The 16,941-nt window shown below is 44.1% G+C and overlaps 1 protein-coding gene across 1 annotated transcript in view; it reads right to left on the bottom strand.

The window, feature by feature from the left end:
* The window catches only part of Dnah9 (dynein axonemal heavy chain 9), a 315,810-nt gene that overhangs the window by 6,699 nt on the left and 292,170 nt on the right, over positions 1–16,941 (bottom strand). Inside the window, exons 63-67 of the mRNA XM_028783166.1 lie at positions 15,897–16,124; positions 11,827–12,018; positions 10,707–10,898; positions 9,029–9,199; positions 4,142–4,324 (exon numbers count right to left, since the gene is read on the bottom strand). Coding sequence (XP_028638999.1) covers positions 4,142–4,324; positions 9,029–9,199; positions 10,707–10,898; positions 11,827–12,018; positions 15,897–16,124 — 966 coding nt within the window. The remainder of the gene's footprint in view (positions 1–4,141; positions 4,325–9,028; positions 9,200–10,706; positions 10,899–11,826; positions 12,019–15,896; positions 16,125–16,941) is intronic.

Genomic DNA, 16,941 nt, shown 5'->3' with positions numbered 1-16,941 from the left:
TGTGTGTGTGTGTGTGTGTGTGTGTGTGTGTGTGTGTGTGTGTGTGTGTGCAAATGTGTCTATATGTAGGTTTGCATGCCTTCATGCAGTCTCTGCAGGGGTCAAAAGGGGGTGTTAGCTCCCTGGAGCTCAAGTTATAGGCAGTTGTGAGCTACCCACCATAGGTCCTGAGAGCCAAACTTGGGTCCTCTGCAAGAACAACATGCTCTCTTAATGGATGGGTCATCAGCAGCCCCTACTAGGGCTGTTCTTAAAAACTGTGAAACAGTAAAGAAAATGGTTTCCTAAACTTCCCCAGCCTGGGTCTGAGCAGCAATGATTACTATCTAAACCTACCTGCTCACATGGGGGTCAGCAAAAAAGAAAACTTAAAAATCTGGCTCTTTCATCTGCTCCCAGGCTTGTGACACACTTACTTGGTTTCCACACTGATGGGAAACTGGGAGAACACTTCAGTCCATGTGGCACCTTTTCCAGGTATGGTGAAGGCAGCATGTCTGTGACCTTATCTATTTTATTCATCCTATAAATAAATGCTTTCATAATCTTTCTTTGATATAATAGAGTGAAAACCTTATTTTTTTTCCCTATAGGCTCCCGTTCCTTTGAGTGAGTGTGTGTTAGAAGCTCTAGATTCATAGGCTGAAGTCAGTCCAAAGCTAAGGGAGGAGGTAGGTGAGCCCAGAAACTTCCATTTGGAAGGTCATCAGAAGGCAGGCTGTGTTCATAAGGCAGCAGAAGCATTCAGTCCAAAGAGGACAGGCTGGAGATGACAGTTCCCTTCAGGGCTTCATGACCGACTCTATCTGAAGGCTCATAGCTAGCTCTCTATCCATTCTTCTCAGGAAAATTGCTTTGTAACTAGCTTTACCTCACCCCACCCCTACTCCATACTGGGGCTTGAGCCTGGGGCTTTCACGAATTCTAAGGGAAGCACTGCATCAGTGCACGGCCTCTCCTACCCTTAGTGTTTAGAAACAGAGTTTCACTCCATAGCTCAAACTGACCTTGAATTTGTAATCTTGCCTCTCAAGTGTTAGGATTGTAGACATGTGTACACATCCACCTCCCTGACTTTCATTTACACACATCACCAAGAAGCAGGAGATGGGAAGGAAATAGAATGATCAGGGCCCCACATCTTCCACTATGGCTTCCAGACAGAGGTGGGCAGTGGCCTGCTCATCTGAATCCCTGGTAGAGAATGAGAAAGCCAAAGGCATCAGGCCTAGGCAAGTGCCCAGGGGTAATGATCAAAGGGTCAGAGCAAGATGCTTCTCCCAACTTGAGCTGAAGTCAACAGTGTGCAGGACTTAACACCCAACATCAGCCAGCCAGCTTTTGCATTTGAACAAGCACACATACTTAGACAAACTAAAGCACAGGGAGAAAAATTAAGGTCATCAATTATTTGAACAATGAGAAGTTCCAGGCATGCCCTGATGCCAGGCCAGCCAAGGGGAATGAGACCTGTGGGGATTCTAAGATTTCCTGGCAGCTGTGTTTCAAAATGTGAAAGAGGTGAGTTTAATTTTCCTAATTTTTCTTTTAATGCAATATACCTAAAATATCAAATATTTGGATATGCAATCAAATTATTAATGATGCATTTTACAGTTTTTGGTCTTTTATCTTTGAAATCTGATGTGTCATTTACATTAGTATCTACTGGATTGGACAAGTCTAAAAACTTGCATTCTCATGTGTATCTCTGTAGGAAGAGAATTTTCTTCTTTCTATTAATATATGCTCCTTTGAAAATTACAACTAGTTGTAATGGCCAAAAAAAAAGAATCAGCATTTAGGAATTTTGTAGATCAGGCTTTTGTGCATCTGGCTAATGGGAATCAGAACACCGAGGAAGACTGAGAGCCAGATGTCTGACATTGGTGAATTCCCAAAAGAAATTCTCTCTGTGGGACATGTCTGTGGCCAGCTGGCTTTCCCCCAGATTTCTTCCCCTACCCCCACCATCTGTGTGCTTTGAGCTGCTACAGGCCTGCAGGGCTGTATTCCATAGCTCAGCTAGGACTTTCTGGGTACACGTGATCTTACAGCCAGTCAGTTCTGATTTACTGTGAACAGAAATGTTTTTATGATAAGGCTGAGAGTGTGTGGTGATTAACTCTAAGGGTCGTTTGCTTTGAGACTGTGCTGCCTAGTTTGGGATGGCAGTTGGCTTGTCTTATGTGCTGAGAGACTAGAGATGTCCACTTTTTCCTACACTGAGCCAACAGCAGCCTCAAGCTGTGAAGTGACTATGGAGGAGGGGTAAGGGACAAAGGGGGAAAGGTCAGCAGTATTAACTCTTCCTGTCTCTGCTAGGTCTCTGTCAGGTCATCTAAGCCCTTGATTAGCTTGGAAGCAGAGTTCCCCACTGGTCCATCTAGCAGGTCCTGGTGTATACCCCCCTGGGAGACCCTCCTGTTGCAGCTGTCCTCCTGGGGTTTCCTTCCTCTGCTGCTCCCCTCTTCTCTAAGCCTAAATGCTTCCCCTGCTCTGACCAATACCTCCCTTTGCCATGGAGAGTGTCCCCTGCCTTTCCTTCTCCATGGAAGCTGCACTCATCCCCGGGGTCATCTGGTGCTCTTTACAAGGCTCCACCTTGAAGTCATCAGGGAGGACAACCAGACTGGTGATACAGATGGAGATGGGAGAATGTGTTATATGTGTCTGATGACCACGTCACTCTGGGGACCATCCTCACGAAACTGTTTCCCAAGAGGATTCTGATTGGAAAATACCCTCCAGGTCATACAGGTTCCTCACGACTTCTAGGTGGTTGTTCTATCACATTCTAGAAGTTCACCATATGCTTTTGCTTGTCTGGGTGAAATGTTTGCTTCTGGTACAGCAGGTAGACTTTTAGAACAGGCTCTCTGGTCCTCTGCTCTGGTTTCTAGCAGCCCTCTTATTTTGTCCTTAAGTGTACCTATTCGCCTGTCCTCAAAGGCCTCTCTGTGCCTTCTTCTCTTATCTCATAGGCCTTTTTCTGCTTCCTTCTCTAGCTTTTGCTTATGAACCTTCTATCAGGCTGACCTGCAGGGAAGGCTCCACATCAGCATCTTTGTATCCTTCCCCACAGAGTGCTGAGATCTGAACCCACAGAGTCCATCAATCAACATTGTGGGAGCTAGACTGAAGGGAGAGAAACTCCACACTGCTTCCCGATCTCTGCACAGGCATTCTTCATGATTGACTACACAGAGGCACAGTGAAGGTTCTTAGAAGAAAAATGAGTGAACAAATTGGAAGTCAAATGGGTAAATAGCCTGTGCCAAATTGCGTGGCTTCAAAAGGCTATGACTGCAGCAAACTCACTTAAGATAATTGCTACTGTATACCTGCCTACCCAGGAATAGAGATGCAAAATATGATAGGCAAGGGGCTGCTTTACATTTGAGACTGTTGTGGAATTTTGCCATTTATCTGATTATATGCTGGCATGGAATTTGGAAGCCATCAAATGCTACCCGACCTCAACAGCCCAGGCTTTTCCACCTCGTCTTCCATATTATTTCCCCCTGCCCATATTGTGCATGAGAGTGGAGATGGAGATTAAAAGAAACAAATCAAGCAACCCTAGATTTTCTACTGCTTGGTAGTTTGTTTACACACACACACACACACACACACACACACACACATACACACATACACACACACACAGAGCCATTATTGTATAACTCAAAAAAATAGACATGGCAGCACTAACAGACTCCAGACCTGGACTTTAGGGCCCTGACTGAGCTTTCAATGTAAGCCACAAAAAGTTTCTGGATTCTAGGCACACATACTTCTGAGATACTGGGGATCAGACCCAGGGCTTGTGCATGCTGGCCAAGCTCTATCACTGAGCTTCTTCTTCAGCCAGCGAGTATAACTCTTTTACTAAAGATGTCAGTATAGACACATGCAAGTCATTATCCACGGACAGTGAAAACTCCATTGAGCAGGTACTGAATACTATGCTCATTCTTTCAGATGTCTACATACCCAGTCTGGCTTCTGTGGAATGACACCTTTCAGGCATTTGGGTGGCTTTGGAGCAGTTGCCCTTCATTACCCTGGCTCTTTGTTATCTGTCACTCTGTCCCTGTGGGGTCCAGCCATGTCCTCCGGCAATGTCCCTCTTACTCACCTGTAAGCCAAGTTGCAGCTCTCTTAGTGAGCGCTGGATCTCTCTGGTAAGGATGTTCATGCGTTCACACTCCTGGAGGGCAACTACAATGTAAGGGGTGCGTTCCTCCACCTTAGCCATTAGCTCTGGGATGTTAAATTCATCTGTCACCCGATCTAGTATTTCTTCGAGAAAGGCTTTGACCTGTTCCATGGAAGAAAATATAGAGTTAAGAGAGGACTCCATGGAAATACCTGCCTGATATGGTAAATCTGGTCCCTACTTTTATTAATTAATTTAAATTGCTGTAGTATCAAACTACCTGCTAAATTCATGTCTCTTTGCCCACGGGTGAGCGCACAACTCTTCAACTTCCTCAGAGATGTTGTTTTGTGCAGTGGCTGAGGGTTAATGTAGACTAGTCAAAGTGACTGTGGTATGCTCAGTCACACACAGGGCATCTGTATCACTCCACCACAGGGATCAGGAGCATGGCAGAAAAGAGGGTAAAGATTGTAATAGCTGGAAGCTGCTGAGGACTGAAGCAGAACAGTGTCAGGACATGGCAGGACTGTTGTGTTTTTAGATTAATAGCAGCTACGGTTGCTTGCAAAAGACCTACAAATGATGAAGCCAGTTCCCTCCTAGCCTGACTACATAAGGTGATTATTAAAAAACAACCATGACGAAAACAAAAACCATGAAGCTGAGGGTATATGGAGGTGGGGTTCCAATCTGGGTGGAATTTAGGGGAGCTGTGGGGGGTATTATGATCAAAATACATTGTGTGAAAATCTCAAAGAATTAATGTAATACTTTTTTATTTTAATCAAGAGAGTCCATCCTCCTGTAATAGACACTAAATGATGGTCATCTACCACCTGCCTTCCTTCCTCTTATCACACACTGGCTTGCTTGCTTGGGTCAGCTAAGTCAAGATTGAGGAATGAATGACCTCAGGACACTTCTCTCCAGAGGCTGGCCGATGACCAGTGACTTGTGTGACCAGCCAGAAAAGAGTTTGAAGAACTGATGTTGAAAAACTCACAGGCTGACCCGATTAGCTATAGGAACTAAAGTGGATCTTTGGCCTAAGATGCCCCTTGTGGGCCATGTGGGGCTGAAGTACACAAGTACTCATTAACAGCCCTCCAAGCCAGTAGTTCTAACATCCCCAGATCCAGCCAACCATAGATCAAAACCCAAACGTACCTTGTCATTATTCCTTAAATAGCAGAACTTTAGACATTATACCTATATCTAGGGGTGATATAAGGTACAGAGAATGGAAAGGACTATACCTTACTAAAGCAGTTGCCTAACATGCATAAGGCCCAGCACTGTATAAGGTATACCAGAGGATGTGCATAGCTTACATGCAGATACTGAGCCATTGACATAAGACCTTTGGAACTTTGGCATCTATACGGAGAGATATGGATACTGGGGGATTCCCTTCACTTCCCTCTGTTCTGTATTTCCATGTGGTGTTACTATGGTTTTCTATTTGTGAATTCTGAAGGTGTCATGGTCATCTATCACTTAAACATCTTCTTTCCACAATTCTGTTTCTCTTACAAATTATCAGCTAATTAGGCCCGAGGAGCTAGAATAACCCTGGAAAATTGAAACTGAGGTACAAAGATTGTGGGTTATTTGGGGGCAAGCACTTGGAGCCTGAGCCTGCTGTTTTGGAGGAAATGAGTAAGTCTGGAAGGTTCATTAGCAGAAAAAGACAAATGAAGCTGTGCACACATCATGACCATATGGCCAGCAGAGTCCGGTGGAGGGAGCAGGAAGGTGTGAGCAGGCAAGCATGTGCCAGCCTTTCCAAGTTGTGAGAGCTGAGCTCTAGAGGCCTGCACCTATCTGGCCTTTGTTAACTTTGACATCTCCATCCCTTCCTCCAAGAGCAGACCTCTTTCTTCTTTGGGAAATGTCTTCCCCGTCTTTCTGGAGAGTCACTTGTGCAAGCTTCTTCTTACTCAAGTAAGGATCAGATTATATTCTCAGAAGCATGAAAGTTTAAAACCTGGGATCCAAGGAGCCAGTAGGAGAAAGGAGGGATCCTGAAGGCTTCTTCCACGATGAGACCCTGGAGCCATTGGTTTTTGTCTTGTCTTTGATTGGTTCATTTGACATAGGAAACTTAGTTTTTGCTTAGTTTAGCTAGATTGGTATCTGTTGCTTACAACCAAGGAGCCCTAACTAAGTTAACCCAGTTCTCATGGAATGCAAGCAAGTCAATTAGGCCTCAGGTTTTCATCCGTAAACATATCCACTGGAGTCTTTCTTGGTTGGCTCCCCTTCCCCAACTTTAGGGGGTTGACTTGAAGATCAAATCAAATGAGCCAATGGATGTTGTGGCATCTGAAAGCTTTAAAGGACTATATTAATGTAAAGGAAGATTAATATTCACCTTGCCTTGAATTGCGACCACACAATCCATTCTCCAGAAAAAGAGCTAACGGTAGGAAAAAAAAATGAGAGCCCATCATCCCTTACCAAATGGGTCTCTGGTTGCTTTCATAGCAAAAAGTGGAATAGAATTTTAATGGTACCTGAAAGCTGCTGCCAGAGCCAAAGACAAATGGCTAAATTTATATTATATTTTTGTCTCTGGAGTGGAATTGAAGAAAACACTCCTGTATCAGGGAATGACCATTTGGCTGTGACTCACAGTGAGATGAAGAGATGGTCTAGAGGCGTTGCTCCAAAATACACAAGGATGGGAACACTGAGTTCTCTCTTGTCTCTGGCAAAGTCAGGTGGGTGTGGAGGCCTGGGAAGGAGCTGTGGGTGTGGAGAAGCTGGACAGAGACAGAGGAGGACTCTTCTTTACTCAGGAAGCCCCAGGAGTCCTTCAGAGAGAAGGGATGCCTTCCAAAGGATGAGGTCAATTTCGTTTCACTAAGCAACACCTCGGCTTTTCCTTCTTTTTGAAAAAGTATTACGTGTTTACCAGAAATATCAGGGAAAAAAGACTTCTAGAATCTTCTTCTCATAAGAGAGACAATACTGGGGGCTGGAGAGATGGCTCAGTGGTTAAGAGCACTGACTGCTCTTCCAGAGGTCCTGAGTTCAAATCCCAGCAACCACATGGTGGCTCACAACCATCTGTAATGGGATCCAATGCCCTCTTCTGGTGTGTCTGAAGATAGCTACAGTGTACTCAAATAAAATAAATAAATCTTTAAAAAAAAGAGAGAAAATACTGTAAAACTGCCAATGTTTGCATATTTTCTTCAATGTACAAAACAGTTTCTCTTTTTAGTCATCAGCCAGCCACATTCACTTAACATTTATTATTTATGCATTTATCACCCATACAACCACCACCACAACTATCAGTTTCTCTCCCTCTGTCTATACATATACAACACACACATGCACACACACACACACACACACACACACACACACACACACCCTAGAATCTTTTCTTCTCCTCAGTAATGGGGATTGAATTCAGTACTCCACCACTGACCTACAGGCCTGTCTCCATACATCTTTGACTATTGATTTGCTTATTGAGACAGGGTCCCACTTTGTACACTGGCTGGCCTGAAACTTGCTATGTATACTAGGTTGGCTTTGAACTTACTGAGATCTGCCTCTGCCTCTGCCTCCTCTGCCTTCTCTGCCTCCTCTGCCTCTGCCTCCACAGCACTGAGATTAAAGGTATGTGCCCTTGTGACTGGCTTCCTTATAAATGTGGAGAAAAGTACTCCGACACTGCGTGCGGAATTGCTTTCTTCATTTAAAATGTGTATTATTTTGCTCTTTTGATATACCTAATTTATTGTCCTATTGGTAATTGTTCTGTTCATCATTTCTACACCATAAAAATTCTGCAATAAATAAAATGTAAATACACCATAAAGTCTGTGTACTTTGGATACTTTTGCTGAGCGATTTCTAAGAAAAAGAATCATGAATGGAAAACCTGAACATTTTGAACTTTGGCAGCTATTGACAAATTGTTCCATCAATTCGACCTTCACCAACAGAGATGACCAGGCCTTTCGTTTTTAGGTCTCACAACTGTGGACCATCACATTTGAAAACCTTTAGCATTATGGAATATGACATTGTGCTTCCCTTAAATGTCACTGAGATAGTGTCACTTTTCTTATTGCATGTTTATCTTTGATCCTCTGAGGCTGGAAGTACAGGTGGTTGTGAGCTGCTTAATGTGGGTGCTGGGACCAGAACCCAAGCAACAAGCACTACTCTTAACTTCTAAGCCATCTCTCTAGCCCAAACACAGCAGTGCCTTACCTGATGTTGGTAATAATCAAAATTATTAATCTTTGTGTTCTTAGATTTTGAGGTTTCTAAAGGGCTGAGAAGTACCTTCTTTGTACAACCATAAAGACATCCATGTAAGTGGTCTTCCAATACATTTACAGTTTTCTTGTTTTACATTGAACTACTTGAGAAATTTAAGCTATACTTTTACCAAAAGAGCCAGGGAATGGAAGCTGGTCTACTTTTCTCCAGCTGGCTAGCTGGTTTGTCAGTGCTAAGAAATCCTGCTTCATCACCACAGAAAGAAGGCCAACTCTACAGTGCCATTATTTACTTTGCCAAAGAATCTGGAAGTTGCTATCAAAGCTTCCAAGCCCTTCCTGCTTAACTCTGACCTTCCCTCATTTCAGCAAAGAAACCAAATAAAATTCGATTTTGGACTGGCAAAACTATCTGCCAATCCCAATGGCAAGGACTTCCTCTGATTTAATCAGAGGGTCAGGGATGGGCTGAAGTAGGTAGGGAGGGGTTGTTGGGGCAGGGGAGCATCTAAGCTGGTTTGTGTGTATGTCAGTCTCACTACCACTACTGATATTAGCAGAATGGTGTCTACTTGCAAGCCTTGGGTTCCCCCAAACTATTCCAAACCATACTCACCTTTTCTTCCCTTGTAATGCCAGCTCCATCTCCAGCCTGGCTGTCCCGAGGCTGCATCTCCAGTACGGTTCGGAAGAGCGTTTCTGATGTCTGAGTCAGGAAGCCAATCTCAGCATTTGGGTGGAGGCCATATAGGTAGGGGGATTCAGGGGGGAGCTCAGCATCAATATACTGAAACCAAAGGCAAGATTGGTCAAAAAGTAACCAACTTGTCTCTCATCCTATGAAAGGTCCTCTGTGGGGCACAGCATCACTGTCCTGGTGGGGGGATCGCTGCCCACTTCACACACCAGGCACAGATTCCAATCAGCATCTTCTTCTGACAAGGAACCAGCAGCCAGTTTGCAAACTGAAGGGCTTACGCTCCTGGTAGTCACAATTAGTCGGCCTAAGAATCTTAACAACTTGTGAAGGCCACTTTCTTCACTGATTGTTTTTCATACCCCTTCATGGTTCACTTTATAGCCCCAAGAAGCTATCTTCCTAGTTAAGCTCTTGAAGGGACTTTCGAGATTTCTTGGTGTTGTTACCAACTAGCTTAAGTACTGCTCATTTTTTCACTCTGTGTTTTTAGCTTTGTTTTTCCTCCAGCCCATTTCTGTACCCTTGGCAGGTGCCCTAGAACTATCTCTGACCTGGCAGACTTTAGGGAAGTACTAGGAAGGGCTTCTACCTCAGCCCTTTGAAAACCTTTAAGTCCTATAACTGTGGGACTCAAGACCTAAGCATCCTCAAGGATGCTGCTCTGGCAGGTCGGTTGTCTGCAGACACCAGGAGATGCTCATGTACTGGGATCCTGGGCAAAGCCTCTCAAGGTGTTACAACTTGCTAATTTCTTATAAGAGTTCCTCATTTTGCATTTCTTCTCACAGGTATGACTCTTCTGGATCAAATGACTTCTATGATTCTGATTCTTAAGTTTTACGAATTAAAAGCTTATAAGTTTGTATGACAACTCTTTCCTCTTACATTTGCTATAAATGTTGGTAAGTTTTAGTTCTTTCAAGAACACTTAAAAAATCTAAAGTCTGCCAGGTCAGAGATAGTTCTAGGGCAACAAAAGTCTCTCAGTAGATTTCTCACAGCAGATTAAAAAGTGAACTGGGTGCTTTAAAAATAACTGCAAATAGCACATGAAAAACAGAAATGCTAGCGAAGAGCAATCTCAGGGAGAATGACTTTCTTTTATGTGGGTACACATGCCTCTGTCCATAGCTATCAGTAAGAGATGGGAGCAACAAGTGATCTGGCTACAAGATCACTTTCAATGAAGATCATGATAAAGTTTATGTAGTGGCTTCCAAATCCTTACCTGACTGTTTTCCCCATTAAGATTGTCTTTGTCAACATCTTGAATAAAAACAAGTAGATAACTGTCCCAGATCTTATTTGTGGAAAAGATTGACAAGTCGAACTATGGAATCGAGCATCAAGGTTACAAAGATCTCCAAGCTCAATTTCATTTTTAATTTGAGGCAGGAAATCCTGAGCCTCTTGGGTTGAGCAAAATAATCTTGGGGCAGAGAGCAAGGTTGAAATATACTCAGACTTAGCTCTTGGGGCATCCTTCCCTGGCCCCAAGAGTGAGCATGTGCATGCTGAGCTATGCAGGCCAGACAGGAGGAATTCTGTGTGCCTCCATGACTGTCAAATTGCTGCAAACACAGCAGTGCCTTACCTGATGATAGCCACTGTAGTCCATGTTACCTGGGAGTGGGAACCCTGGGGCCAGGGACAGCTCTCCTTCTAGCATTTCTGGCCTAATGAATTCCTCTAAATAGGTTCTGCAGAGTCTCCTGTCCCAGTCATCTGTGATATGGCCACCATACATGATCTCACCAAACAGGTAACGTAAGTCATCATAGGGTACCTAAGTCAGAGGTGAGAGAGTAAGAAAGAATGATTTCCCCGCAAGCTTTGGTGCTGGGTGCTTCTTGAGATTAAAAGTGATGCCCCTTTAAATGTTGTGTCCGAAGAACCTGGCAGTATTAAGAATGTTTGGGTTGAACCAGGAATCCTTGAAAGCCCTTCACATAAGCAATGAATGTTCATTGGAGGATGTGAGGACCATGACCCCTTTTAAATTTCTTGCCATTAATAACAGGATCAGTTGTCCCCTCTGAAAGTTCAGAGTAAATAAAGTACAGGATAGAAGATTGCTGGGGTTAAGAGTTAGGGAGAGAAGCTATTTGAGACAAGCCAGTCAACAAAGGGGGTGAAGCTATGGGGCTGGGCTCTCTTGGACTCAGAGCTATTGGCAGGACTTCTCATGGCATCTGACCCTGTGGTGCCCTTGCTGATACTTCAGACAAGAAGAGCCTTGATGGTACAAGCAGTCCTTTAGATGGAAGTTTCTCTGAAATGGGTCTGACAAAGAGGCGGTTGGCTACAGTATGAATTTGGCCTTTTCTCCACCTGTGGCAGAACCATATCCACAGTTGGAGCTGTATGTATCAATGAAAGCTCTGCTTCTTTGCCTAATCAAGTTGGGTTGGGAACTTATATTAGATGAGTATGGGGTCTCTTCCTGTCAATCCACAAATTCCTGTGGTGGTGTAAGCATGTATACTCAGTATGGTATGATGGGTCTCTGGATGAATTCTCATGGAGCCGACAGTTTGGATTCCTTTGCTTTCTGGCTCTGATGTCACAGTAGAACTTCTCAGCCTGGGGCTGGTCCTTGGCTTGGAACTTCCTTATCTCCTCTGTGTGGGGTCTTAGACCTTCCTCACACCACAGAACCCTTGCATATAGGAAGCCCATATTAATAATGACCTGCAGCCATACACCTGTGTTACCTTTGTGTTAGCCTCCAGGAAATTGTATAGCACGTTCACGGAGATGGTGAGGTCCCCAGTGTTAAATGGGTAGGACCGATTCCATCCCTGTGGCCCAAACTTCCGTCTTTCAGCAACCACCGCATGAAAGTAACACAAAGCAAAGAGGATGGTCTTGAACTCTGTCTCCCGGGAACACATCTCCAGAGTGTCCTGGAAGAGACACACCATTAACAGTACTGACACAGTTCCCCTTACCTGGGTAGGCAAGGGTGTGGTGAAGATGGGGTTCACACGGGGTAAGGTTATGGTAAGTCATGTTCATAGTGTAATGCATAGTGAAGGGACTAGTTATCTTACTGAGGTAAGGCAAGGTGGGGGTCTGTGCCAGAGGCATACATGCAGAAAGATAGGTTTTAGTTCAGCATTTGAGTTAAAGTTTATGATCAGGCGACAGTATGTTTTGTCTATAATTTAACCTTGTGCACGCAGATTAACTATTTAGGTACCTGCTAATGACAGCAGCAGAGGGTCTGTGGATATGAATGTTTTATTTATTCTATCAATGTCACTGTGCCTATATGGGGACCCTAACAACCTCGATTGTAAACTGTCCTTTTCTGCCCATCATGGAACAAGAATGTGCTCTTCTGTCTATGTGATAAGGAACTCTTGGCTTTTGTACTGCAACGCTTCTGAAAGGAGAGAGGCGATGGGAACCAGACTCACAGCAATGGGAGATGCTGTAGCATCCACGCGCTTCCCTGCTCCCCACGGCCCCCACCTCCTGAGAAGGAATGATCCAACATGAGGCTGAGCAAACAGTATGGAGGTGGGGGTGTGACTGTATAGTGTGTGGAGGGCAGAGATGGGGCCCACAACAAACGGGAGAATGAACTGGGAGAAGGAAAGAAAGAAGTAGCGCTGGTTCAGAGGAAGTCAGCAAGGTCCTTCTTGGTGGACCTTAGGAGGGCGTTGGTGATGGAGGGCGGGGGTAAGCCTGCATTTTAAAATAGTGAGAAGGAAGTCTCTGGATCTTCTGAAGTTAAAAAAAAAAAAGAAAAATAGTTTTTCTGAGAGAGATTTTTTTCTGTTTATTTTGGAGCAAAATGTGGCAGCCAGAGCCCGAGTAGGTGCTTGCGAGGCTCCCACCACTGAATTTGTTCAGTCCTGATGCTTATTCTAGGAACCACTGTAGGCTCTGTTCACACAGGGCAGGAGCCAGAGGGGAAACCAGACTGTGGGAGCTTCGGTAGTGCCGATGTTCCCACGGAGACACTTCTCCTGAACCCGTGGTGCCTCTTTGCTTGATGGCCTAACTGGGTCAGAGGTGGCACAGAGGGTAAGATATTGCCTTGTGAAACTTTAACAACTGCTTTATAGATAGAACAACTCTCCATAAACTATAGGATGCTTTGTTCCTTCTTACACATTTGGAAAAGAAAGATTCTGTGGGAAAATGCTTTTCAGCACAAATACCTTTAATGCCAAGATTGGCTGACAGTGATAGATTCACATAAAAGTCAGAATAAAACAACTATCCCCAAATAATGTAGCTATCAGGGAAGCAGGGAGTGAAAAGGGGGACAAGGAATTTATCCTTCACATGGTTAAAATGGGTTATTTGGGGAGCAGAGTGAATTTACACAGTTCTCTGCTGTAAACAATGAACAGCCTCAAGAATCTGTCCTCCGAAAGAGCCACTCTCTGTGGCTATACGCAGTCAGTGAACCTTTTGAGGAAGACCAGCATAAGCAGGAAGAGAGACTATCTCTTCAGCTTTGTTCTTACTTGTGCACCATCCAAGACTGGTCATCAGGAGTGCAGGGAGAAAAGCCCAAGGACAATGGCCACTGCCTGGCTGTGAAGGGGGAGCCGGGTAGGTGTGGTTACAGCTGATCATTTCATTATAATGAGGAACAGCAGGTGAGGATCCATCACCTCTCAACTGTCCAAGACCCTCAAGGCAGGACAGCTGAGAATGGTTTGCAGGGAGGGCCTTGGGACTAGAACCAGCTAAGTACATTCTAATGCTTTCCTCCTCTCCCAATCCCTACCACCATTTTCTTCTTTCTTCCCCAACCCCCATCCCTGCCCTTCCTAGCACTGAGGATTGAAGCCAGAGCCTTGTTCAAGTGAAGCAAGTACCCTACCATTGGATTACGTTCATATTCTCCAACTTCTATGTTAAAAAAAATAAAGACTGTGGTAAAACAGACAAGACATGATGTTGTTCTCCCAACACGACTGAGGGCAAGACTTCTCTATTGGGGTGTGGACTTGAGCATGTATGTTCTCTGTATGTAGACTATTAAAGGTTTAAAGGTTTGTCTCTGTACTTGAAAGAGTGTACCCAGGAATTTAATTAAGTTTAATTACCTGGGAGAAGGTAAAGAAAGTGCCTCTGGCTAGGGGAATAACTAGCTTCTGTCCTGTCTGCAGTGGGCAGGGATGTCAAGCTAAAATAATTCGACATCTCCTGTAGTGTCCCTCACTGTTAGATGGCATTAGGTATTGGAGCTAGGCAGGAGAGGATGTGAAAAGAAGAACAGGCAAGTTTTGCTTCTCAGGCCTTTGTGGAAGCTTCCCCTTTAGATCACGTGACTTCCATGCTGTGAGTGTAAGATGGGGCAGGTAAAATCTTTTGAGACTCTGCTATTGCCTTTACCATATTGGAAATTAAACCAGGCCCAAAGGGCTAGTACTACTAGTGGTTAATACAGGCTAGCTGGGGACTTGCTGTGTGGCATGGTCCACTTAAAGTTCCTGGATTTGACGTGCATGTTAGCATGACTGGAAAACAGAGACTTACTGGTGCTATCAGAGAGAAAGACCCTTCTAACAGCTCCTAGAAGTTTCTCTGTAAATAATACAATAAAGCTCACTGGGGTTTCAAGATGGTCCTTTGGCCCTACCTTCCTGTATTTCCCTTTCCAAGGGAGAAGCAATGAGAAATGATAGGAGAGGCCTGAGCTGCCGACGCTGCACATAAGGGTTCAGCTACCCATGGGCTTGGCTTTGGAGTTTTAAAAAAAGGTTAATCTTTTTGGTTAGCAAACAAAATAATGGGTCTTATTATGATGCTTTCACATGCATGCATCATTGTATTTTTCTCATATTCTTCTATTCTCCTTTTCTTTTTTTCGCCTGTGTCTCTCTTCCTTCTTCAGGCCCCTGTCCTTCCTCTGCTTTCATGTCACACAGACACACACACAGTGCACAGGTACACACACAGGTATATACACACACATGGCATATGATAGAAAACATGCATTATTTTGTCATTATTCTTTTATTATCCTCTCTTTTTCTCCCCATCTCTTTCCCTTTTGCCATTGTCCTCTCTTCCTCTCAATCTTTCTTCTACTTTATGTCATATATATTTATGACATTATTATTATTATTATTATTATTATCCTCCTGGACTAGGCTTTAAATAAATCCTCCACAGCTCAAGTCTTAGATTAAAAGTAACAGGAATTATGGTCCTGAGCCCTGTGCCTTGATATTCTGATTCCCTCTAGAACACAGTGTTCTCAGTGTGAGCTTTGTTTCCTGGAGCAGGGTCTGGGGATTTGCATTTTCATCAAGTCCACAGGCACCGATCCCAATCCAGAGGCCATACTTTATTACCGGAACATTTGCATACAGCCTAAACCCAGCTTCCTACAACTCAGCATCTAGACTATCTCATCCCTTTGCTGCAGCTAGCCAGTGATAACAGCTGAATGAATGCATCCTCCTTCTACCTGAAGTGAGGGTGCTTAGCCAATAAGTGTGTGTTTTCAGGTCAACTAGAAGCATAACAACGTTTCTTTTTTCATTTTGAAATATTAGTTAATGGACTTGCATGAAATCTCCCATTCTTGCTAAAGAAAGGCCCTACCCTTAGCTCCTTGAGATATATATAGCTAGAAGCTGAGAGCTGGGCAATACTGAGTGGGCACTGGGTAGCAGTCAATGCCAGAGGGTGCACATTTGCCCACATCAGTCAATGCTGATGGTAGCCTCTGGCACACATTTCTCCCATTGGATTGAATTGGCCCTTTGTGGGGTAGGGTGTTCCTTACCCCTTCCTTCCCAACCAGTACCTGAGTGAAGTTGTCCAGGGCTTTGTGTAAGTTGGCATGCATGCCTGTGGGGGGTTCATTGGTGATCTTAATGGAATTTTCCAGAATGCCCTGGGGAATGATGTGGCCCTCAGGGGAGGGTGCAGGCTCTGCGCTGATGAAGATTCTGAAGTCTGGGTGACTTTCCTTGCTGAGCTCCTCCAGTTTCTTCTCCAGGGTACTGAGCCACTTGGCCACCAGATGGATGTTCTGTTGGGAAGGAAAGACCTCCAAGTAGATCTGTGCTTATATCGACTAGCAGTAAACAGTTATCAGGTGGGCAGCTAGAGGGGACACTTTGCTTCTCATTATCTTCAGGTTTTTTTATAATTTTAAAATTTAATATGTAGTTACATTATTTATCCTTCCCCTTTCTCTTTCAATCCCTCCTATACTCCCTCTCAAATTCATGGCCTTTCCCTATGATTATTGTTATTTTTTTAGGTTTTTCCAGACAGGGTTTCTCTGTGTAGCCCTGGCTGTCCTGGAACTCACTCTGTAGACCAGGCTGGCCTCAGAAGTCCACCTGCCTCTGCCTCCCAAGTGCTGGGATTAAAGGCGTGCGCTACCACTGCCCATGATTATTGTTCTTATGCACACACACACACACACACACACACACACACACACACACACACACATGCATAACTATATAAAGATAAACTGCTGAGTCTGTTTAGTGTCATTGTGTGTATATGATTTCAAGGCTGACCACTTGCTACTGTAGGCTTGTCCCTGGAGAAGACTATTTCTCTCTCAGAAGTGCTTAGTTACCTATAGTTTATTTGTCTAGGAATATTAGCATGACCATCAGAGTTGGAATTGTTTGGATTTAGCTTTCAGTATTTTTTTTTTAAATTTGCAATAAAATAGATACAGTGTAATACTTAACCACCTCTGCTTATACAGTTATCGGTTTTGGTGGTGCTAGGGATTGAACTTAGGTTTCACGCATGCCAGGCAAGTACGTTATTACTTAACTATGCCCTTGACCTATAACATGCATCTTAAAGCAATCAGTTATTTA

The sequence above is a fragment of the Grammomys surdaster genome, unplaced genomic scaffold (assembly GCF_004785775.1).
Source record: "Grammomys surdaster isolate TR1022 unplaced genomic scaffold, NIH_TR_1.0 1019, whole genome shotgun sequence".
Lineage (NCBI taxonomy): Eukaryota > Metazoa > Chordata > Mammalia > Rodentia > Muridae > Grammomys > Grammomys surdaster.
Note: the sequence above shows the minus strand (reverse complement) of the source record. Positions and strands in the feature narration are given on the sequence as shown.